The sequence below is a fragment of the Dioszegia hungarica genome (genome assembly GCF_025882075.1).
Source record: "Dioszegia hungarica strain PDD-24b-2 chromosome Unknown MKK02contig_8, whole genome shotgun sequence".
NCBI classification, from domain to species: Eukaryota; Fungi; Basidiomycota; class Tremellomycetes; order Tremellales; family Bulleribasidiaceae; genus Dioszegia; species Dioszegia hungarica.
The window spans coordinates 1,416,264-1,438,951 of record NW_026515770.1 but is presented as its reverse complement, the minus strand read 5'-3'; the positions used below and the strand labels follow the sequence as shown (position 1 = coordinate 1,438,951).

The window sequence follows — 22,688 nt, the reverse complement described above, 5'->3', positions numbered from 1 at the left end:
CGACTCTTTAGACTAGCGTCGGTAGTAGCTCATCGTCTCTCTTGTAGGGTGCGGGGCGAGCGCGGCGGTAGTCTGAAGGGGTGGGAAGGGCGACGTAGAGGGGTCTGGCTGGTTCAGCCCGTCCAGTCGTCTTCGGGCAAGGGATTTTCGGTTTTGTTTTATTCGTAGTCACTGGCAGGTGCGATGCACTCTTGTCGCTGTATGTGCACAGGCTCGGACCTAGCAGCTTGCTGGGCAGACATGACCACAACACCAAGTGCAAACCAGATCGAGGAATGTGGAGTTTTGGTGGAACCAAACAAACCCAAATTCTGATCCAGTCAACTTGACTTCACCGCCCTCCCTCCATCTTCTGGCCGTGTTCTACATACGCCTTGACACCAACTGTCGCTGGCGATAAGAGAGATAGCTCTGTATTCGATCTTACTCAGCGTATCGAAATGGTTCATCCTCTCCACGGTCTCTCGCAAGCGATCCATCAAGACCATCTCTCACCACCTTGCAAATTCTTCCTGTACTCTACAATCGTCCCCCATAGCATCGATACGCTAGGGGAAGTATGGGAGGTTCGGCTCTATGCTACGGTAGGCGGTGAGCTGGAGTTGTGGGTGTCCACCATCGGTATGAACGAGGTAAGTCCTCCTTTTCGACGCCTCCCGTGTTTCAGGATCGATGGGCAGAAGGGTCATCTGTAATAAAGCGTGAAGCTCGAGAGGCGCCTAGGCCGCTGACGAACTTAGTTGCCAGCAGAAGGTAATGTGCTGGCGGAAGCGATCAAGGGCGGTATGCTGCATGTCGTTCTGAAGGGAAAGCAGGGCTTGCAGAAGGAGACCAAGCTTGAGGTCAGCACTTTTTCCCAGTGTTTACCTCGTCATCGTGTTGATACATCTCGCACTGAAGCTGAAATGAGACAGCTTCAATTCTTGCGCGCAGAAGAGCAGCCAATCACTATCAGACTGGAGCCGGAAGAAGACGAGTCTGGCGGGACAGAACTCCTCGAAGCCGCATTCTCTGTATGTCCTACCTGCCTTTCTCGTCGCATCTGCGCTCAATAACGCTTGGCTGATACTTTTCAGTTACTCAACTGGAAGCCGACAGGAGGAGGATCCTCTGACAAAGGTGAGTTTGAGCGGCCCCTCTCTCCCTTACAAGACCTAGCTCAGGCCAAAGCTGACCCTCTCCAGCTGAGCTGAGGAGCCTCCGAAACCAGATCGCTAAGAAGGATGTCAGCTACTACATCCTCCTCCAGAAGGACAAATAGCTGACAGTGTCAGGCGGAAATCTCAGAGCTGCAGACCAAGGTGATCTCGCTCAAGTCTACGGTGCTGAGAGCTGCTACGGAGGAGAACAAGAAGAAAGGTACGAGTCATTTATGTTCTCTATCCCCATGGTGCCTCGACATCCGCCTGAGTACTACCAGTGCTTGTCGCATAGGGGCTGATCCTATAGCGCTGGTAAGCCCCAAGAAGCCAGTCGGCGCCAGTACACTGCAGCCGAACGCTAAGCGGTGAATTTGCCTTTAACTTGGTTATAAGGAGTAGGAAGCTGATATCTTCAGGCGGAAAGCGGTTGCTGACGAGTTCGCCGGTAGCGATAGCGACTGAGGCGACGGCCCTCTTGCTTCTCACGCGCGACATGGCGAGGCCTCCCATGTGTATAATCCCTCTCAGAAGCCACCGAACATCCGGAAGTAGGGGCCACTTCTCCACGCCTACATCGGATGAAACACAACATGCCCCCCCTCGTCGTCCATCCTGGTCTACATCTCCCCTCCGGGTCCGACTATGCCCGTTCCGACGGCGCTCGCACTCAATCCCGCACGCCGCCGCTTGCTCCTATCGCCCGTCTTAAGGAAATGGACGATCCCCAGCTCTGGCGGGATGTTCTCCCCGACGACCGTGGTGGATTTGACAAAGTCCATAGAGCCGGATGTGACTTTCGGTGCTGGTTCGATATCTGGTGGGCGGGGCGTCTCCTGAGAGGTCAGCTCTGGCACAAACGACATATCATACCCGTCAGCCTGACGGGAAGCTACTCACGTTCATATGAGGGGTACCGTACATCCACGTCCCGGGCAATCCAGGCGCCCAGTCAAAGGCATACGATGGGACTTCTCCCTTCCGTACCGCGCCTTTTGACGCTCCTCCACCAGTCGTATAGCTGTGGAGACTCTCCGTGTCTGGTTTCTGGTCCATGTGATCCGAGTCCACTTGGTCGCGGGGCTGATCTAGCGTCTGATCCGCTGCGAAGTCGACGAGCAGGTCCAGGGTCGTACGTTGAGGCCGTGATGATGGTTCAGGTGCTGTCTCCAGACGTATTGCTGAGTGGTCAGTATAGATTATCGCGAGGTAGCTCCGTATAGGGAAGTCATGAAGGGCATGGTACGACCTACCTGTTCGTCTTCGCTTGCTCTCCCTTCTCAGCTTCTTCGTCGCCATGACCTCGTCTTGAGCTACCAGCGCATCCACCGCATTCGGAGCTTGTCTACCAGCGTGCTCCGCATACTCTGACGCCGTCTCGAAGAGGCGCTGAATATCTGGGAGTGGATCAGCAAGCTGTCCGATCCTTCACGCATTTGCTGTCCGGCCGAAGCACGTTCCCCTTTCCCAGTGAGGCATGGGATGATACGTACGGCTCTCTACCAGCCTCTCCATTTCCCCTAGCGCACCCGCTTCTGCGCCGTCGAATCCCTTCCGCCGCAATGTCGTTATGAGGAGGTATCGTAGATATCCGGCCGGGGTGGAGGGAAGGAGGTGCGTCGAGAGGTCGTCCAGCGAGGACAGGGTGATGGGGGCTGTCATTTTGCCAGCTAATTCAGATTGATCTAGCCCACAGTGATGCAGGTCTCGGCTGACTTGTACGGCGCTCGAGATGGTGTAGTAATACGAGGTGATACACAGGCGAAGAAGCAAGCGACGGAGGCGAAACGCGCGAGACGAGCAGGTCAAACGTCAAGTGGAGGCAGATTCTGGCTCAGCCTTTCAAGTCCTCGTCTAAACCGCTGCTTGGAGCGGGGAAAGAACGTCTGAGCAGTGTAGGAAGACAGCGTAGGCAGCGATAAGACCAAGTAGTGATATTATGCATACAGATACCGCGTGCCGCAGTTTTTACCTCTCCAAGTTAGATCCAACACCGGGCCACCTCATCCTCTCAGAAGAGTGCCGGTTGGCCCCTCCTCATCTACTCGCGACCGGGCCGATAACCAAGTTTATATCCGGACAGATCACTCGGCCTTCTCTCCGTTCCGCTTCTCGATGAGAGCCCGTCTTGTCTCGGAAGCCTGATCGTCAGCTATGGCCGCCCGCTCGAAGGAGCCTCCAATCAGCTCACCTTGTTCAGGCCGTCAAGCATATCCACGGTCATCTCCCAGTCGACGCAAGCTGCCTCGTCAGCTTGTCACTCAGATCTCCGACTGGACCCAAAGCTCACCGTCTGTGATCGAGACACCGTACTCGAGGTTCTCTCTCGGCTGATCTGAGCTCTGCTTGCCGCCCATCAAGTTACTCTCGAACCTGGATTGACATCAGCTGCGCGTTCTCCTCCTTCTATTGACCAAGTGCCCCGCTAAGCTCACATGATACCGACAATGCCCTCCTCGCCAGCTGCGATCTGCTTTCCGACGTCCTCTGCGACCTTTGGCTGGTTCAGGTGATTCTTGGACGAGTTGCCGTGGGAGCAGTCGACCATGAGCGAAGCTGGAACATTCGGGTTCTTCTGCTTGATGTCGGTGAGGGCCTTCTGAACGTATTCTGAGCTATCATCGTCAGCTTGTTGCACCTCTGGAAGCTATGATGAGCTCACGCGTAGTTGGGTCCGCCACTTCCACCTCTTAGGATGACATGGCAATCCTTGTTCCCTGCTGTCCGGACGATACTGGCCATCCCCTGGCTGTTGATACCCATGAAGTTGTGCGGGTGGCTCGCGCTCTGCATGGCGTCGATGGCGACACTGACAGAGCCATCTGTGCCGTTCTTGAAGCCGATGGGGAAACCGGAGCCGGATGCGAGTTCTCGGTGAAGCTGAGACTCGGTAGTCCGGGCGCCAATCGCTCCCCAGGTGATGAGATCAGCGATGAACTGGGGGCTGAGGGATCAGCTCAAGCACCCCAAGACGAGGTCAAAGCTGACGTACCTGATGGTATCCAGCAGCTCGCATCCAATCGGCATCCCCATCTCGTTGATATCCCTCAACAGCTCCCTCGCCAACCTCAACCCCTTGTTGATCTGGAACGTTCCGTTGACATCTGGGTCATTGATGAGACCCTTCCACCCGACAGTCGTCCTTGGCTTCTCAAAGTACGCCCTCATAACAATCTCCAATCCTGGCCAACGGCCCTCGGCGACGCCTTTGCGTAAACGGCTGGCGTACTCCTTCGCCTGATCAATATCGTGGATGGAGCACGGACCGACGACTACCAACAGCCGAGGGTCGGTCTGCGCAACGATGGAGGCGCATGTCCGACGCGAGGAGGAGATGGTCTTGATGGCGGCAGGAGTGACTGGGAGGTCGTGGCGGAGGAGCGCGGGAGGGATGAGGGGGTCGTACTGGAGATCAGCATCACGGAATATGGCGTCTGATGGGGAGCAGGGGCCTGTCAGAGAGTGCGTAACCTACGCCTGTGACATTGTTGTCATCCAGAGGGCGGCTCCTATCGGGTGAGTGAGTAGCGACGGGCATAGTGGCAGTAGCTAATGATAGTGATCAAACGTGTATGGTGTCAAGGTCCTTCCAACTTTTTACCAGCAGAGCCCAGGCCTTTGCGATTGCCGACTCAGAGTAGAGGTACACCGTGGGAAAGACAGCGGACTTACCTTTGAAGGAGATGAATCTCCGTCTCCGTGTCTCGGTCGCCGATTAGCGCCAAAACCGCGCTAGGGTTAGTAACCGGTTAACGATTTCACTCCAACCGTACCTTCGTCTCCCCACCTCAAGTCACCATCACCAAAGCTATATTAACAGCTGCCCCACTCCGGCTATGGCTCTTCCAACAATACCGCCACCGTTTCGCCCACCATGCCATCGACTAAATCTTCATTCGACAGCGAAGAGCACCTCGACGTGCTCGTCCTTGGGGCCGGCGTCGCCGGGGTGAATGCCGCCTACCTCGTCCGATCCCAGCTCCCATCAGCCACCTTTGCCGTCCTCGAGGGGCGCGATACCATCGGTGGGACCTGGAAGTTCTGGAAGTACCCGGGCTTCCGCTGCGACTCGGCCATGAGCAGCTACGCCTTCACTTGGTACCCCTGGAAGCACGAGCAACAGGTTGTACCCGGAGGGCGGATCGGCGAGTACGTCGACGAGGCGGTAGATGCTGTGGGGCTGAGGAAGGACATAAGGCTGGGCCACAAGGTGAACGGTCTGGATTGGCGGTCGGATGAGGCGAGGTGGGCGGTCGAGGTGCAGGTCAAGGGGGAGGAGAAGCCAAAGATCATCACGGCGAGATGGGTCATCAGCTGCATGGGGTACTATACGTACGACAAGGCGTTGCCTGCCACCATACCGGGAATCGATAACTTTGGCGGTGAGGTCATCCATCCTCAGTTCTGGCCGGAGGACGCTTCGTGCGAGGGCAAAAAGGTCATCGTCGTCGGATCGGGGTCCACCGCGATGACCATCTTCCCGGCCATCGCGGACACCTGCTCGCAGGTCACCCTCCTCCAGCGGTCCCCCTCCTACGTCGCCAGTATCCCCTCTCAGTCGCGCTTGTCGGTCCTCCACCGCTTCCTCCCCGCCCTCTTGGCCTCGCGCATCATCCGCTTCGTCGGGCTGCTTACCGAGTACCTCTTTGTCGCCTTCCTCCGGGGCTACCCCACTGCCGCCAAGAAGGCGCTCCGCAAGGGCGTCGTGGCCAGGCTCGGTGCGGACTACCCCGTGGACACCCACTTCAAACCCCGCTACAACCCATGGCAGCAGCGTATGATTCTCAGCAAGGACGGCGAGCTGTTTGATGCGCTGAGCAAGCCAAACACGGAGATCGTCACGGACACCATCCAAACCGTGGACAAGACGGGGGTCCTCACGTCCAGCGGTCGTCACCTTGACGCGGACATGATCATCACTGCCACCGGGCTGTTCGTTGACCCCACCGGGAGCTCGCGCATCTCCATGGACGGCGTCCCCAAGTCCCTCAGCAACCGCTTTGCCAGGCGCGGGACGATGCTGGAGGGTATCCCCAACTTTGGCTTCATCACCGGCTTCCTCGTCGGCTCGTACACCCCTGGCTGTAACGCCCTTACCCAGAACTTCCTCAAAATCATGAAGCACGCCGAGGACACGGGAGCTGTCACAGCGACGCCAGAGATGCCGGCGGAGGAGAAGAAGGGGGTAGAGACAAAGAGCTTCATGTCGATGACGAGCACGTACTTTGTCGAGGCGCAGGATAGGTTGCCGGTGGTCACGGGGAAGGGGGTCTGGCATGGGAGGGAGAATCTGTGGAAGGATACCAAGGTCAACTGGTTTGGGAGCATGACGGAAGGGATGCGGTACGACAAGGCGGTAAAGGGTGCGAGCAGGAAGAAGGCCGAGTAGGGTCGTGTTCATGCGATAACATGTAGGTTTCCCCTCTCTGAGTTGGCTTTGGCGCACTGCGGTCAGCAGCTGATCTCCCAGTCACGTTTAACAAATCGGCATATCGATAACTATATATCTAGCTTACTTGTATCAAGTCTATGCACCTAGTTTGTATCCTTCACTCAGCGTGGCGTTTGTATGACGGCCATACTCGAAGCCCAATCACCATAATCGCGCAGATGCACAGTCTGAAATTCGTATCGACTCCACGGCTATAACGCCGCAATTCTCCGTACACTCGGATTGAGCGGGTTGAGCTGGTTGACGCTGACATGACCGGCGCTGAGCGCTGAAGCGCTGACCCTGTTACGTTGTACGTGTGTAACCGACAAGTTACGCTTTCCTGCATCACCTTTTATTCGACCTCTCTGGCTAGCTCTTCACCTTCGTCACGCTGCGCTATGTCCGACACCGCCGCCGCCGAGCCCCAAACGGATGCAGCCAAGCGAGCAGCAGCTCGGAAGGCCAAGATCCTCGCTAGGGGCAATACGGGTCTTCAGAAGCTCGCTCAGACAGCAAGAGGTGATGAAGCGGACAAGCTATACGGCGGGGACTGTGCGTCTTCTCCTGGAGCTCAGGACATGGAGACAATCTGATGAGACAGCTGCATCGTCATCACGACCTCTCACTCCGTCCTCCCCTCCTGCCCGAACCGAGTCTGCGCCTTCTTGGATTCCTCCAAACCCTGCCGGCGGGAACGCAGCCCAAGGCGATATGTCAGCGGACCAGCAACAGCAGTTCCAGGCGATGATGTCGATGCTCGGAGGCGGTGGGGCTGGGATGGAAGGTGGACCACAAGGAATGCCAGACATCTCCAACCTCTTTGCGCAGATGATGGGTCAATCCCCTGGCGGAGCTGGCGGACCCAACCTCCTCGGCGACCTCGACGACCCGGCCGGACTCGGAGGAAACCCCTTCGATCCGAACGGCGCGGGGGGCATGCCAAGCTTTCCGGACCTGTCGCAGCTCGCGAACCTCGGAATGGGCATGGGCGGGATGGGCGGGATGGGCGGCATGGGCATGCCGCAGAAGGGGAAAGGATGGGTTGAGCGGTCGTTCCCCTCATCCACGCCCTGGGGGTTCTGGCGCTCTTGGCGTTCGTGGTGGGGTGGTGGGAGCCGAGTATACGGCTAGCAAGATGGGCGGGGGCGATGGAGAGTGGGGTGGTGCCGAGGTGGGCGAGGCTGGCGGGAAGGAGGGGTGGGTGGGGCGGAGCAAAGTCGGGGCTGTTGGGCGATGTTGAAAGCTTGGTGAGCTTCCTGTTCTACCTCGTGTTGCCTAAACATTGCTGGGATATAGCTTACACACATTAGCCGCTCTTCTGGGGGTTCACGACGCTCGAGCTTATCCTCCAAACGACCCGTTTCCTCATCCTCAGAGTACGCCTCTCTCCCGCTTCTTCGCATCGAATCTAGGCTGACGCTTTGATAGTCCCCACCGCCCCCTCATTCCCTCATCTCAACCTTCCTTCCCATGCTCCCGCCCAAAATCTCTCGACCCCTCCTCACCGGCTCCCGGTACCTTACCATGTTCACCCAGATCTACAAGGACGGGTGTCTCCTGATCTTCGGCGTGGGGCTGTTCCTCATCCTCTCCGAGTACTTTGCGGCATGACCGTGATATCGGAACTCGGGTATCGACATGCATTAGGTGATGCATCGGGGCGGAGCACTGCTGATTATGCTAATTACTGCTATATTCAAGGTCGACCAAGACATTGTCCGATGATTACTCCAGATCTAATTGCCAAGATCCTTAGATTTCCTCTTATCCTTCTCAATTCCTCCCTCCCGTCTCATAGGCGCCGGATCAACAATAGCCACCAACCCCCTTATCCCTTCGAGTTCGGCCGCCTCGCTCTCCGCCCCTCCTCCCCGAGTATATGGCAGCCATACCACCGCTGTTGGCTGAAGCATCTCTGGCGGATACACCAGCCCCCGGTTCGTCTCGCTCGGATCATGAAAGAATCGGTCGCCGTCCTTGTCCCGCCCAACGACTAGGTCTCGGCGGGTGACGGATGCGAGTTCGGTGTATACCATATCGTCGATAGTGTGCGGGCGGAGGGGGAGAGGACAGCTAGTGGGAAGGCGAGAGTATCCGGGAAGGAGGGTGGTGAGCCGCTGGAGCATCGACGAGTCCGAGGCCGATCGCGAGTGGAGGGAGTGTGAACGTTGGGCGGGATGGATGAAGCGCATGCTCTTAGTCACCGCATCGAGGCTGGACCGGGTGGACGAGTCGAGATGCTTACGCCGCTTCTCAGGGAGTCGCCGAGCCGTGAGTGCTTCCGAGAGGATCACCGCCAAGAGCGCAATCGCGCAGCTAACTCCGCCAATCGCCCATTCCCGACGCGAGAGGAGGATCAGCCCATAGAGTAAAGGCTGAATCCCGAGACACCACCCCAAACGGCGAACGAGCCATAGTCCGAGATACCCGTCGCTGAAGCTGAAGTCGACAAAGACTCGGTCGGTCATGTGCCGGAGGACGACGAAGGAGAGGTAGAGGAGGATAAGGAGGGGGATGCAGAGGAGGGGGAAGATGAGGGAGAGGGAGAGGGTGTAGAGGACGGCGAGGAGGGGACCGGCGAGCAAGAGCGCGGACGAGAGATGAGCGGGACGACTGACTGTGAAGGTGGTCAGCTGCGGGATCTGACAACTGAGGGTGATACATACTCACGGCGGAAGCGCCACCGAGGCGTCTTTGCTGTCCGCCTCTTTCGGAAATGCCGCAACAGTCGGCGGGGCTGGAGCAGTATGATGGCAGGCAAGATGATCGCGACATTCAGTAAGAAGACGAACAGCCACCACGCTAGATCGTAAGCCACTACCTTGATCATCCGAGCTGAACGAGACTGACTGGAGTAGATCGATCCATCCGCAACGTCCCGCAATTTCTGCGCATCTCCCGCTAGACCCTGGACCGCAAACTCCAAAGACGAAACGAGCAAGGCCCAGGCGATACAGAGGGACAGCTGACTTGTCAGCTGATATGATTCGCACATCGGTATCTGTAAGCTTACCATCAACCAAAAGGTGGCCTGGGTAGCGAGCACGTCCCGGCGGCTACGAGATATCGTCGGTACGCGATGAGCCAGGACTGTGGATGTCAGCGAACCGGACCTCGCGGGAGTCAAAATGGCTCACATATGCTCCCTCTGATAGCTAGCAGGACGACGAAGCACATCACCAACCCCGGCACGAAGCCCTGCGCTGCCCCCGAGCCGAATCCGTCACTCCGTGCGAGAGGACCTAGGAAGGGCAAGTAGTGCGCAAAGCCGGGTGATGAAGCGTTGGAGAGGCCAATGAAGGGGATCACTATCTTGTCAGCTAAGTCCTGGAGTGTTCCGAGAATGAAGGGAGAGGCATAAGCTCACAGATCAGACCCAAGATGACGCCCAGTATTGCTATCCTCGCCCAAAACCTTGTCCCGCCCGCTCTGGCACCAACATTCCTCCAGTCTATATCCTCGATCGTACACCCCTCTATCCGCGTTCCGCCTGGTATGAAACGCACTCCTCGTCCTACTATCACCCACCCGACGGTATCCGCCCCAGTCGCCGCCGACCTCATCGCGACCAGCTGCAACGCCTCTACTTGATCATCCAAGACCTTCAGTCTCGTCCGCGCCGTCTCTACCCCGGGCGACGGATGCGAGCTTGGCGAAGGAACCGCTGAGGGCTGGACACTGCGATACGGCGGACTGGGCTGAAGGTCCAGCTGTCGAGCCGGACCGTCATGCAGCCTCGCCTCATCCCTCGACCCTTCTGATGCTCTCGAGTCAGCCTCCCCAGAGCCCCCCGACTCCCCCTCTGATTCGGACACAGCCCCGAGAACTCCAGAATGCCCTTCCTCACTTTCCGGGCTGGGGTCGGGAACGAATTTGCCCGACTCGTCCACCTTGATCGGCTGGCCGATCTCAAACTGGACAAAGCTGGCCTGGAGAGAGTTTCGATTAATCTCGCGGAACCGGGACGGCTCGCGTCGTGCTGCGAAAGAGGGGCGGTGTGGAGTACGGGATGATTGGGAGATGTCGGCGCTGGAACGGCCGGCGATGCGGGAGGTGGAGGCGATGGGTGGCTGCGCAGGCGTGAAGGGTGTGTCTGGCTGGCTGCGAGGGAGGTGAGCGGTCGAACCGTGCTGGCCCGAGTGGCCGAGTAGGTAGTCTGCCTCTTCCGCTTCGAGATGCAGCAGCGCGGTCTCCCGCTCTTCAACTTTGGCTCGTAATGCTGTCGTGTCCCTGCTGGTCAGGTGTGAGGTCTCATGCTAGAGTGAGTGCCAACTAGCTCACGGTATAGCAAACACCCCGACCACACTCAGCTCTACCGCCTCCGACCCCTGACCCTCCTCCTTTGGCTTCATCGCATCAAGCAACATCTTCCGCAATCTCTCCTCCGACAAGCCCTTCCACCCCGGTGCGTCCTTGGCCGACACCACAACCATCTCGATACCTCCACATGTCGCCTTCTCGAACTTCCGTCTTCTGGCCGATATCTGCGCATACGTCCTCGTGACGATCCACAGCCCGCCAACGAGACTCAGCAGTCCTCCCAGGACAAGAATCACGATGAGCCGGACACGAGCGGACGAGAGCGCCGGGCCGATAGTCTGCGGAAGAGCACGCCTAATCGGTGATAATTGGAGGAGAAGCTGGATGGACGAGTCACGCGATGCCGACTCCGGTGCTGGATCTAGCGAGTTGAGCAAGCGCAGAAGGCTCAGGTCGGATAAGAAGCCAAGACGACCGCCGAGGAGGTTCGTAGGGGAGGTCTGCGCGATACAGGGGTTAGTGACGAGTAACAAGGGGAGACCAGCGGCGAGCGCGACGAGGGAGGAGATGATGAGGAGTTTGAGGCTGGCGAGGACGACGGGGAGGGAGGAGGTCGCTGCTGAGCCCGAGGCGGCGGATGTGCTGGGTAAAAAGGGGAAGAGGAAGGCGAGTAGGGAGAAGGCTTTGGATGGACGAGAGCTGTGATGTCAGCTTGTACTGTACCAGACTGAGAGGGCGGCTGAAGTCAAAGCTTACTCGGAAGGCACGAAGTAGGTTCTGGGCGAGTAGAGCGCTGGTAATCTCCCCCTCAGTAGTGCCCATAGTAGCCACAACAATCCCCCTATGAGTACTGTGAATCCAGCTCCCGCAATCGTGCCCCACGCCTGAAAGTCCAGGTCGCCCGCGCAATTATTGATCGACGAGGGATCGGTGACTTGCGCCTGAGAAGCGGCGGTAGAGGAAGAGGAGGACGTTGATATGGCCGATATGGACAGCGAGGTCGAGGAGATAGAGGTAGATGCCGAAGCGGTAGCGGTGGGAGTCGGCAGGTCTGACTGACCGCTCGAGGGGACTCCTGTAGCTGACAGAGCGGATGTCTCTAGTGATGCGGTAGAGCCAAGTACGGGTGTGATTGTCGCCTCGAACGTGGACCCGCCCGAGGTCGTTGTGACGCGCACAACCGTCGTTCCTCCCCTCCCGCTCCCCGTTGCGCCCGCTCCCGCCGTCTCTGACCCACTTCTACTCCTTGTCTCGGCCGCACATGCAGTGTTCTCACCCAGCACCGACCCCGGAGGATTGACGGGCCCCTTTGACGCCGCCGCATCATATGAGCTGGACGAGGCCGTATAGAATGGCTGGGTATACCATTCCGGCTCCCAGGCGTAGGTGATCGAGTCGCAGGTGTAGAAGTGCCGTTTCGCCCACTGATACGTTGTGGGTTGGGTCGGAGCGGCCAGCGCTGGTGAAGGTATGGGTAGCATAGCAGAGTAAGCACTAGAAAGGGAGGCTCGAGCGGGAGGAATGTGGTCCGTGTGTCATGGCGAAGTGGTCGCGGGCCGTGGTAGATGTCGTCTGATCTTCGATGGGGAGGGATGTACGAGGATGGCGGTAGAGATGAGAAGCAAAGGTGAAGGGTAACGAAGCGATGAAAGGGTCGAGCTGTAAGCCAAAGGCACGCGGACGAGCAGAGATTGGCTCTGTGCCTGAAATTTGGCTTAGGGACAACCCATAACAGAGCCGTAACACGGGGTAAACGTTTCACCTCGAAACCTTGTTTCAGCTCATGCGCACGCGCATGGTACACCTTCACGTGTCCACAAGACGTCCACAAATAAGTCTCACTTGGGTTTCGCCACTTGTACGGCCTTTCACGTTCGCTCCGTATGGTCGCGAGTGAGGGCGACGCAAAGGCGGTCCAGAAACCAGATAAATGCAACACGCAGGGTTTTAAAGAGTTGCGCTTCGGTGCCCACCCCGTATGAGGAGAGTGATGCGGTTGCCGTCCCTGTTGATCTTGATCCGGGAATCGTGCGGTTGCCTGGCCCGTCCGGAAGTTTACCTTGCAGGGCCCTGCAAGGTAGGCTTTTGCTGAGTTTTGCGATTTCTCACTGTTTTTGTGTTTGGGTTCAAGTACCACACCGCAACCTGCAGAAGGAAGGCGGAAGTCCTCGTAGCTTCGGATAGTCGAGCATGCATAGTATGAAACATACGTAGAGCCCAAGAGTCTATAGATACAATCTGAGCCTGTTAGCGCCGCGTTCTCCAAATGGAATAGGACAACATACGATGGGTTGAACACAACGGTATTTGGCCTCTCGAGCATATCCAGCGATTTCGCAAACAGGTCCTCCAGCTCCGTGTTCCCAATAGCATGCGCCGCAGCTCCCATCTGGCGCAAGAGCTCTTGTAATCGGCGGAAACATCTAATGATGGAGCCCTCGAAGACATCTGTCAACTGAAAGTATCAGCTCTGGCCAGATTGTGCGCGGTCTTGACGGTCGAGGAGCTGTACCCACCTTGCAGATCTCGCTAAACTTGGCGCCCTTGCACCACTGCAGAACAGCATCCATCATCTCCACCTTGAAACTTTGGACATACTCGTCCTCGATGAGCGCGATACCGGACTCGGTCGATACTTTGGCGATCCGGCGAGCGGTCTCTTGTAGAACCCGAAGAGGGGTAGCGAGTTCTTCCTTGAGCCTGACTTTGGCTTCGGACTGCATAGTCAGCTTCCTCTTTCTCCTTCAGTCAGGACAGAGTCAGCAAACTGACCTTCTCCTGGAACACAAAGCAACTGAGCAACGCCGCACAATGTTCCGGCGCCAACCCCCCAAACGTTCCCCCAAACATCATCTCCGTCAATAACAGCTCATCTCCCGTCGAGATCTCACACGCCACCCTTCCCTTCATCTCCACTACGTCGTCCTGCGTTGCAAAGCCCAGCCGGCGAAGGACACGCTTGCGCGACTTGAGCTCTTCGAGCTGAAGGACGTCATGCACCGAGTTGATCTTGCGCTTGAGCGCCTTGACCGTGTCAATGGCGTTCTGCTTCGTGGCGTAGAGGTCGTACAAGCGGGGAAGGTCGGGTGAGGAGGCGATGGGTAGGGACTCGACCTTTTGCTCGAGAAGGGCGATTTGCTTCGCCGTCAGCTTGCCTCCTCTACTGGTACAGGTCGATAGCTCACCTTGACCAGATCCTTGAACGACTTGTCGTTGATCCCCATGTTCTTGATCGGGTCCAGCAAAGGCGGACCCTCCGGTGTCCTCCGCAGCGTCTCCGTGACAGCCTTGAACGTGCTATTCCGCTCCGCCTGACCCCGGAGGTCTTTAGGCAGGTTGATACGGTACTGCGAGATCGACTGCACTGTGGTGAGCAGGACAGCGACGACAGCGATCTGGCCTTGATCTCCGGGTGGTGGGGGCGGTAATTGCGCAGATGAGCGGTCTCGGCCGATAAGCGAGTCCGAGGCGATCCTGAGGAGGACATCGACGATGTAGGATTTCTGAGGAGGATCGTCCTCTGAGATAGCTTGTATGCGACCCTGACGGTGTTAGCTTCTCAAAAGCGTCGCCAGACCTGCCAGCTCACCTTTTGTCCCGTGATGTTGTTGTATGCAACAACCACTCCCCAACCATAGTCCTTATCTCCGTCCTTGATCTCCACAAGACGACCGGTATTGAGGAAGGGCAGTGAGTAGGTCGGGTGCGTGATGACGGCCCTAAAGTCGTCTCCCTTCTCCTGCAACACCTTCCTCAAATCCCAATACTCCTCAATCTCCTCCTCCCTGTCGATCTTGAACCCATCTCGTTCCAACTCGGCCTTCTTCAACTCTGACCTATCAGCACTACCCGACCCCTAGCTTGGGACAGACTCACGCTCTTCCAACACCGGCACGCTCATCGTGTTTTGGAACTGGAAGAAACATCTCTCGAGCATATACTCTGGACTGACGCCCTCGACACGCATAAGGTTGATGATCATGTTGTAGCCGAGGTGGAAGGCCGAGTCGAGCCTGTCCGCTTGACCCTTGACCATCGACTTGGCCGCGTCCGGCTCGATCTTCTCGTCCACCATCATAATGACGATACCTCGGGCATCAAGTCCTCGACGACCGGCACGACCAGACATCTGGATATATTCCTGCCGCGTCAGCTTACCGCTCTGGTCAGGGCGCAGGTAAAAGCTCACTCCTCCAGACAGATTCCTAAAGTCTTTGCCGTCAAACTTCCTCACACTCGTAAATACCACCGTCTTGGCCGGCATATTCAGCCCAATCGAGAACGTCTCGGTCGCAAACAACGCCTTGATCAGTCCCTCCTGGAACAGGATCTCAATGACCTCCTTGAGAATCGGCAACAGTCCACCATGATGGATTCCGATCCCCCGCTTGAGGAGCGGTAGGATGAGTTCGATCTGCGGGAGTTTGCGATCATCCTCCGAGAGACCGCTGATGGCGCTTTCGAACACCTGGGCGACCGAGCCGGCCTCTTCGGGGGTGTTGAAGTCGAGCTTGGACATTTGCATCGCGAGGGCTTCGCATTCGCGCTTGGAGAAGGCAAAGATGATGACGGGGTTGAGACCGCGGGTCATGATCAGCCGGACGATCTTGTAGATGTCGGATGATTCTGGTTGTCAGCTTTGAGACTCGGGAGACTCGGATACAATCGCGTGAGCTCACCCTTCATAGCCCCACCCTTCCTCGTCTTCCCCTTCTTCCCCTTCCCACTACTCGGATCCGCCGGGTCCTCCCCCTGACCTTGCGCCAACGCCGCCATCGCCTTTTGAAAGTTATCTTCTCGGAAGTTGCTCCGCTCATCGACGACAAGGTAGATCCCCTCCGAGCCAGACGGGAACAAGTAGTGCTGTAGCGGCGTCGGTCGGAAGTCGGTGTATACAACGTGACAGGGTTGGTTGTGGCATTGACAGATCCACTCGGCGAATTCCATCGAGTTGGGAATGGTGGCGGAGAGAAAAACGTAGCGGACCGAGTGGGGGAGAAGGATGATCGTCTCTTCCCATACGACACCACGTTCTGATGATAAGCTAGATGACATCGGCAGGAGAGGGAAGAGACGTACCCTTGTCTCGCATATAGTGGACCTCGTCAAAGACTACCCAGGCTACTTCACGCATGACCTCGGAACCTCTGTACAGCATAGATCGCAGAATCTGGCCTTCAGCATAGGTCTCGATCCTCAATGACTGTACACACTTCGGTAGTCATGACCAGGCAAGATGCAGTAGGATTGATGGTGACATCTCCAGTCATCAAACCAACATCTCCGAACAGCTCGCAGAACTCTCGGTATTTCTGGTTTGACAGAGCCTGCCGATCAGTGAATCGCTCATTACCTAGCGCTTCGCAGTGCGACTGACCTTGATTGGAGAGGTATACACCACTCTCCGCCCCTCCTTGAGACACGTAGCAATAGCAAACTCCGCCACTACCGTCTTTCCTGCCGAGGTATGCGCCGAGACCAGCACAGACTCGTTCCGCTCAATACAGCTCGTGGCGACATGCTGGAAAGGATCCAGCTCAAACTTGTATGTCCGAGCGGGCGGGTCATTCCGCTTGTGCTGGGCGATGGGGAGGTAAGGGTAGTCTGGGGGGATAGCGACCTTGGAGGATCAGTTTGGCCACGATTTCGCTTCAAATGGGTCATTCAGCTCACCTGATGTCGGACCTGATGTACCAGCTTCATCTTGCCCTCCGCCTGCTCCCCTCCCAGCCCTTTCGCAGCATCCACCTCCCGCTCCGCCTGCTGCTCAAACTCATCCGCTCGTTTTGGCAATACCACTTGTGTTCCATCCTCCTCCATCCCGTCCTCCCCGTTCGCCTCCATGGCGTCCATCGGATCGACCATTGTCGCATCCTGTTGCTCTAGCGCATCCATGGGATCTACGCCTGTCCCGAGCTGCATCTCGCCCGACTCAAAGTCATCGCCTGTCCCCGTTGGTGATGCGACCCGGGCTGATTTGGACGGCGGGGCGATGGGCTCTTCGGGTGTGACCGCTGATCGCTTCTTGGTCTTCTTGGGCCGTGAGGGGCCTGCTACGGGTGCGTTACCGTTGGCTGACATGATAGCTGAGGTCGTATAGGAACGTATAAGGTGAAACGACCTATCGTCTCGCTGGAAATCTTCGTCGCCGACCTCGCAGTGAACGCACGGACATGACGTAATTTAGTCCCCTCCCCCCATTTAAAGGCAAAATTCGGATCATCGCCGCCACCAGCTTCAGCTTGCTCCGAACAACGTCAAAAAGGCCCTTCATCTCACCTTGTTCATCTAAAGCTAGCTTCAGCCATCGGCCAGCATGTCCTTCTTCTCAGGCCTCTTCTCATCCACCCCCGCTCCCGCTCAGAACGAGCCATCAGTCTCGCAAGAGCTCTTCAACTCGGCCAAATTCGATTCACCCGTCCAGCCTTCACCCGCCGGTCCTTCCTCTGGCTCTTTACCAACTGCCAACACCCCATCGGCACCTACGGCACTCGATACATTCTCATCAGCGTACGATCCGGCCAAGCTCCATCCTCTTGCGGGCCTGGGGGACAAGCTCGATTTCTTACAGCTGGATGAGGACAAATTGTCGGAAGTGCAGGGAGCGGCGAGCGTCTTGCCGAGTAGAGGATGGACGGACGATCTTTGTGTAGGGACAGGGACGACGTATCTGTCGGGTGAGTTCATTGGCGCCCTACGTCGGCAGACTGAGCTGATATCCTCCAGGTCTTGCTGTTGGAGGAGCATGGGGTCTGAAAGAGGGATTAGGACGGCAATTGGGCCCAAGTCCATCGATGAAGCTCCGCATCAACGCCATCTTGAACGGATGCACACGGCGAGGTAGTTTCGTAGGCAACTCGCTTGGTGTTCTCGGTACGTCGAGCTTAACTTACATCAGGATCGCTCGCAGAAAGCTGATATCGTAGCTATCTTTTACAATCTCGTCAACTCGGGTCTCGACTCATACCGCGGGAGACATGACGTCCTGAATGCGATGGGCGCAGGAGCTATCAGTGGTGCACTTTTCAAATCGACATGTGAGTATTCAGTGCTGCCTGTAACCTCCGTAACGATCCATACTGACTGCTTTAGCCGGCATTCGTCCCGCTATGGTCGGTGCTAGCTTAATGACTGCCGCAGCTGGCGGATGGTCATATTTCAAGACCGTTGTATAGTTTCTTCTGGGTAACTTGTCACATGCAACCCCCCTCATCAGATCACAAAGATGGCTACATTGTCCAATTTTACGAGAGTACACGTATGAGCTACAAGAACGAAATACCAACACCGATCGCGATTGTCCATCTACTCAAAGTGTCCCCGTACTCATCGCTTCACCCTCTCCTCCAGCTGCTTCATCAATGCCATCCTCTGCTCGATTCCCTGTAGTTTGTTGATATCCTCGCTGTCCACATTAGGGATGGTCGAGACGTGGGTCTTGCGCGGGCTGAGAGGTCGGGCGGCCGAAGGGGACGCCGTTGTGGCCGGTGGGGGCGAGATGGGCCGAGCCGACATAGGCTTGACCGGAGTTGGCGTAGGTGAAGTAGCTCTCGATCGAGCGTGCGCCAGCTCCACCTCATCCCTGGGCACCGGAACGGCCTTGACGGCCGGTTTCGCCCTTTCCTCCACCTCGACCTCCCTCTCTTCAACCTCCACCTCCACTTCCTCCTCATCGTCGTCATCCTCCACCGGCCCAGCAGGGTTCACGACCGCCCGCTCACTCCAACTATCCCTCAGAATCTCATCCACCTTGCCCCTCGCCTTCAATTCCTTTCTTTGCGCCCTGACCCGCCTGGTCGATTCCGGGGTAGAAGACGGCGTGGGCGCAGGCGCGAGCCGCTTGGAGTGTTTCTTCGGGGTAAGACCGGACGTCTTGCTCAGATCAGGCGTCTCGCCGCCGCGCTTGATTGAGCTACCGCGGGACTCGATCAGCCGGATAGTGGGCGTGGCACGGCCGGTGGTCTTCCCGCCGTCCGTGCCCCGCCTGACGGGTGTCCGAAGAGCCGCAGTCCGACTCCCGCCCGCACTGGGACTATCGGGCGGTACGGACGGATCGTGGCTCTTTGTCCTCGTCGGAGTCCGCGCGACTAGCCGGGAGCTATCGGATGTTTGAGGATTGCGGACGGTGCGTGGAGGTCCGGCAGGAGTCTGCTCCAGCTTGTCGGCTGTACTCGGTACATCGGGCATCCTGGACGGCTCGGTATCCGGCATAGGACTCGGCCGGGCGCTGTACATTGACTCCAGGTCCGTCCCACTGTCGTATGTCGCGAGAGGGACGAGCTGGGTCGTGGAGGGCCCATTGTGAAAGAAGAGGGTGGGATGGTGCGGGGCCGAGAGGATAGGAGGGGGTGAGATGGCTCGGGCGCGCATGTAAGCGGGAACGTCCTCGTGTGCTGAGGACGAGGACTCGGCCGAGGGATTGGCCGAGATCGGTGCGGACGCCGGAGCGGGCTTGCGGGAGCTCCTCTCCCTTCGGATGAGTTTGGCGGTGGATGAAGCCGTGGATGCCTGGTGCTTGTCCGCACTGGCCTGGCTCCGGGGTTCCCGAGCGGGTGGGGCATTCGCTTCGGGCGCAGGCCTCGCCGCCTCCACCGGAGCAGCTCCTGCCGCCTTGTAGGCCGCCGGACCCATCTGCACCGCCAGATGCGTCAACGGCGGCAGCCTGCCCCCTTCACCAGCCGCAGGAGGCGCCAAGCTGAAGTTGTGCTGCTCGGCATACCTCGCGGCGTACTCGTCCTCATACGCGTCCGGCACTTTTCCTTTCCCCTTGGCATCGCCGGTCCCGTGGTCCCGACCGAGTTCGCGCCGCTCCGACATGTGGTGTCGAGTATCGTTGTACTCCTTGCCCGACTTGATCCACTCTTCCGCGCGGTCCTTCTTGTCCTTCTTGCTTACGCCCCTATCGAGAGGGAGGGCCGGTGGCGGCGGAGCTGGAGCGAGGGGCGCTGTCGGAGCAGAGGCAGAGGGTTTGCGATGAGGAGGAGAGGGGTCGGCCTCGTATGTCGGGCGTGCCCGCTCAGGGTGCGGCGAGCGGGTTGCGGGTTCGCGATACCTTTCTACCTCGCGTTCCCGATCTCGGCGGCTCGGGCGGCGCTCGCGGTGATGGTGCTCCCGAGGTCGCCCGTGATCATGGTCGTAGTCCTCGTCACGAACGTCGAGCCGACCGTACCTCCCCCTCTCGTCCCTATGACCCTCCCCATGCCTTGCATCCCGAGACCCGCCTCTCTCCCTCGAGCGGTATTTGCGGCTTCCCTGCCACTCCCCTACTCGGGAATACGGGTCCCGCTCCCTGCCTTCATGCCGGCTATACGGCTTCTCGTCCTCCGACTCGCTCTCCAGCTCCTTCCATCCCTTCTTCTTCCACTTCCCACCCAACCCCGTTGTCGCCCGAGCCGGCGCGGCCCCAGTCTTGGGCAGGACATGACCCGACAGTGCGCCCGGATCGGGACTTTGGGTGTCGGCCTTCTCCTCCGCCTCTTTGAGCTTCCAAATGTACTCTTTGGTCTTGACCACGAGCCAGATGATGAAGATCAGAGCGATGATGGCGAAGGCGGGGAGGATGAAGGACATCCCGCCTGGCGCATAGTTGGGTTTAGGGAGGGGCGATTCGAGCTCTTCCGCGAGAGTGGTGGCGAGGGGCCGAAGGGAGGCTGTGGAGATGGTGGTGGATCCCGAGACAGAAAGAGCGGCGGACCCGGACGACATGCCCGACGCAGATGACGCAGCGACGCTGCCGGATAAAGAGGAGGTTGCGGTGGGCGTGACCGCCGAGGAGGCAGCTGCGATGCTGGGGACCGCGCTGGACGCGGCCGGGGCTGCCGCCACAGACGATACGACAGCCGACGAGGCCACGGCAGGCTCGACCGATACGCTTGCCACCGCCGCGCTACCGGCAGGAGTTGTTGCCGCTGCCGCTGCCGAGACCGCGACCGATGCGTCTTGCCGCATGTGAAGGTCCGGTATCGTCATTGCTCGAGCGGTTGGTATGCGCCCGCTCTTGATGGCGATCGCGATGGTGATGACCATCCCGACCCGGTGAATGAGTGACATATTGTCTGGAGGCTTAGGGGTGGGTGGGGGTTATGCCGGCCGGAGAGGCGGAGGCGGGGAGGAGGTGACCAGTCCAGAAAGGTTTGGGACGATCTGCGGCAGAGTCAGCTACGACCGTCAGCCCAGACGGGCATATCAGTACGGGATGAACGTACAGTGGACTGCCGGGGGCGCTTGTAGGCAGCAATTGGCAGTAGAGGGGGCGAAGCTATGCGAATGTGGATTTGGGGAGCTAGGGGTGAATTGGATAATAGCGAAGTCGTCCGATTCGAACGTGTCGCTAGATGAGAGTGTGGGTGTTGCGATTACAGGGGTAGAAGGAGCGCTCTTGTCTGCGCTGCCCGTAACGAGACGAGGGGTCGTCGTCGGTCCGTTGACCGTGTTGATCGTTTGCGTCGTTCCCAAGCCGATGCCGAGGTCGTGTTTGTCGATAGAGGCAACGGGAGTCGATGTTTGCATTATCCCGAAAAAGGAGGGGCGGGATGCAGGTATGCGTGGGTATGAATAGGATTGCTGGGAGCCGTCTGCGACGGACGGAAGGCGAGATGTCTCAAACCAAACTTTTGGCAGTCCAGGCTGAGACATGGTCTCTGGGTGGAGACAGTGGACGCTATGCGCAGAAAAAGGCGCTTGGTGGGCGCTAGTCGCTGAAATAGCGCAACAGCGTCGAGTAGTCGCGCGGTCGGGCCAGACATAGACTCCGACAGAATCTACACGCATCAGTCAGGTGGCCGCCATACGGCCGAGGACAGACACTGACATACCCTTCTTCCGCAATGAATCACCGCATCAGACCCTCCATCGCTCTGCCCTCCTCAGCTAGACGTGGCAGCCCTTCCGTTATCCCCAGCCCCTCCATCAGCTCCATACCATCCGCGTTTACGTCTCTCCCTACCCAGCTCCTCCCCAGCGCTCGGATCGGGTGTAGCTGACCGATGTCCTCTCCGGGCTGGTACACCTCTGGAGCGCCTTGTCTGCGGAGAAGCGACTCTGCGTGAGGCGGTGGAGCATACTTCCATTCTGTGGTCGTGAGATAGTGGTTGATGTAGTTCTTGAAGTCTGACAGGGGTAGAATTGGCGCTACGACTTTAGCTCTGGTCTGGCTGCCCAATCAATCAGGAGGGCTTGGTAGAGCTCACTCTTCTTTCCCTTGCCTATAGCTGGACCTTGTCTTAGAGCCCTCGCCTCTTCTTCACTAATCTCCAACGTCCCCGCAAGCTCATCCAACCTCTTCGCGAACCCCTCCGGATCTGTCGCTGGATCATACATCGCCGAGCTCGTCTCGGACATCCCATCTCCTTCACCATCCTCCCCTTCCTCCTCTTCGTCGTCTTCGTCGTCGTCATCCTCTCCATCCTCATCGTCATCCTCCGCACTTCCCATCGTATGGTCCTCAGGGACAGACGCGAATGACGCGTCTTGCCCTCGGCTGGGATTCCGGTCTTCCTGACGAGGCTGCGCGTATGGAGAGTGCGAGTGGGTGTGATACGCGTGTGCCGGGTCCGGAAGGGCGGAGGACGGTGGTGCTGGATCTATGCCTAGGCCGATGGGCGGGCGGGAGGAGCTAGACTGTTGGGGTCGTCGCGCGCGACCGGCGTAGAAATCCTCCATGGAGTCGTCCATTTCTTGTCGGATTGATAACGTCTATAGCTTTTGGGCTTCCTTGTCCGATGGCAAGATGTAGACCGCGATAGTAGTCGAGCTGGTATAGATAAAGTACAGCAAAGCATCATTAGAAGGTTGTTGCCCGAGGCCTGCGGTGTCAACAGTGACGTGGCATATTTCAGCGACTCGGTATCAGCTCG

At 58.1% G+C, this 22,688-nt stretch overlaps 10 protein-coding genes across 10 annotated transcripts; 4 read left to right on the top strand and 6 right to left on the bottom strand.

Annotated features, from left to right (window-relative positions):
- Positions 1 to 440: 440 nt before the first annotated feature.
- MKK02DRAFT_44244 (uncharacterized protein) lies at positions 441 to 1,604 on the top strand (the record flags this gene model as incomplete). The annotated part of the gene is made up of 8 exons (XM_053092852.1): positions 441 to 632; positions 741 to 842; positions 915 to 1,013; positions 1,077 to 1,119; positions 1,185 to 1,225; positions 1,275 to 1,359; positions 1,450 to 1,507; positions 1,559 to 1,604. The coding sequence occupies 8 exons, from the start codon at positions 441 to 443 to the stop codon at positions 1,602 to 1,604; spliced, it is 666 nt and encodes a 221-aa protein (XP_052945331.1).
- Positions 1,605 to 1,759: 155 nt separating this feature from the next.
- MKK02DRAFT_44243 (uncharacterized protein) lies at positions 1,760 to 2,801 on the bottom strand (the record flags this gene model as incomplete). The annotated part of the gene is made up of 4 exons (XM_053092851.1): positions 1,760 to 1,975; positions 2,040 to 2,320; positions 2,393 to 2,536; positions 2,633 to 2,801. The coding sequence occupies 4 exons, from the start codon at positions 2,799 to 2,801 to the stop codon at positions 1,760 to 1,762; spliced, it is 810 nt and encodes a 269-aa protein (XP_052945330.1).
- Positions 2,802 to 3,223: 422 nt separating this feature from the next.
- MKK02DRAFT_26258 (putative 3-deoxy-7-phosphoheptulonate synthase) lies at positions 3,224 to 4,677 on the bottom strand (the record flags this gene model as incomplete). The annotated part of the gene is made up of 7 exons (XM_053087165.1): positions 3,224 to 3,280; positions 3,331 to 3,380; positions 3,430 to 3,512; positions 3,575 to 3,754; positions 3,802 to 4,083; positions 4,132 to 4,544; positions 4,615 to 4,677. The coding sequence occupies 7 exons, from the start codon at positions 4,675 to 4,677 to the stop codon at positions 3,224 to 3,226; spliced, it is 1,128 nt and encodes a 375-aa protein (XP_052945329.1).
- Positions 4,678 to 5,013: 336 nt separating this feature from the next.
- MKK02DRAFT_25776 (monooxygenase) lies at positions 5,014 to 6,528 on the top strand (the record flags this gene model as incomplete). The annotated part of the gene is made up of 1 exon (XM_053087088.1): positions 5,014 to 6,528. One exon carries the CDS (start codon positions 5,014 to 5,016, stop codon positions 6,526 to 6,528), a length of 1,515 nt encoding a protein of 504 aa, XP_052945328.1.
- Positions 6,529 to 6,971: 443 nt separating this feature from the next.
- On the top strand, positions 6,972 to 8,184 carry MKK02DRAFT_44240 (uncharacterized protein; the record flags this gene model as incomplete). The annotated part of the gene is made up of 5 exons (XM_053092850.1): positions 6,972 to 7,125; positions 7,175 to 7,666; positions 7,705 to 7,820; positions 7,884 to 7,949; positions 8,002 to 8,184. 5 exons carry the CDS (start codon positions 6,972 to 6,974, stop codon positions 8,182 to 8,184), a joined length of 1,011 nt encoding a protein of 336 aa, XP_052945327.1.
- A 125-nt stretch (positions 8,185 to 8,309) lies between these two features.
- On the bottom strand, positions 8,310 to 12,314 carry MKK02DRAFT_44239 (uncharacterized protein; the record flags this gene model as incomplete). Its single annotated transcript, XM_053092849.1, has 8 exons — positions 8,310 to 9,190; positions 9,244 to 9,375; positions 9,424 to 9,538; positions 9,587 to 9,663; positions 9,711 to 9,881; positions 9,941 to 10,803; positions 10,855 to 11,532; positions 11,590 to 12,314. 8 exons carry the CDS (start codon positions 12,312 to 12,314, stop codon positions 8,310 to 8,312), a joined length of 3,642 nt encoding a protein of 1,213 aa, XP_052945326.1.
- Positions 12,315 to 13,058: 744 nt separating this feature from the next.
- Positions 13,059 to 16,914, bottom strand: MKK02DRAFT_36741 (rRNA-processing arch domain-containing protein; the record flags this gene model as incomplete). The annotated part of the gene is made up of 13 exons (XM_053089487.1): positions 13,059 to 13,071; positions 13,119 to 13,288; positions 13,350 to 13,550; positions 13,606 to 13,971; positions 14,019 to 14,375; positions 14,423 to 14,664; positions 14,710 to 14,974; positions 15,023 to 15,459; positions 15,513 to 15,866; positions 15,913 to 16,003; positions 16,047 to 16,160; positions 16,211 to 16,453; positions 16,507 to 16,914. The coding sequence occupies 13 exons, from the start codon at positions 16,912 to 16,914 to the stop codon at positions 13,059 to 13,061; spliced, it is 3,261 nt and encodes a 1,086-aa protein (XP_052945325.1).
- A 235-nt stretch (positions 16,915 to 17,149) lies between these two features.
- MKK02DRAFT_24985 (putative mitochondrial import inner membrane translocase subunit tim23) lies at positions 17,150 to 18,008 on the top strand (the record flags this gene model as incomplete). The annotated part of the gene is made up of 4 exons (XM_053086965.1): positions 17,150 to 17,510; positions 17,560 to 17,706; positions 17,760 to 17,870; positions 17,926 to 18,008. 4 exons carry the CDS (start codon positions 17,150 to 17,152, stop codon positions 18,006 to 18,008), a joined length of 702 nt encoding a protein of 233 aa, XP_052945324.1.
- A 151-nt stretch (positions 18,009 to 18,159) lies between these two features.
- On the bottom strand, positions 18,160 to 20,883 carry MKK02DRAFT_44236 (uncharacterized protein; the record flags this gene model as incomplete). Its single annotated transcript, XM_053092848.1, has 1 exon — positions 18,160 to 20,883. One exon carries the CDS (start codon positions 20,881 to 20,883, stop codon positions 18,160 to 18,162), a length of 2,724 nt encoding a protein of 907 aa, XP_052945323.1.
- Positions 20,884 to 21,672: 789 nt separating this feature from the next.
- Positions 21,673 to 22,506, bottom strand: MKK02DRAFT_44235 (uncharacterized protein; the record flags this gene model as incomplete). The annotated part of the gene is made up of 3 exons (XM_053092847.1): positions 21,673 to 21,689; positions 21,817 to 21,963; positions 22,023 to 22,506. 3 exons carry the CDS (start codon positions 22,504 to 22,506, stop codon positions 21,673 to 21,675), a joined length of 648 nt encoding a protein of 215 aa, XP_052945322.1.
- Positions 22,507 to 22,688: the final 182 nt, after the last annotated feature.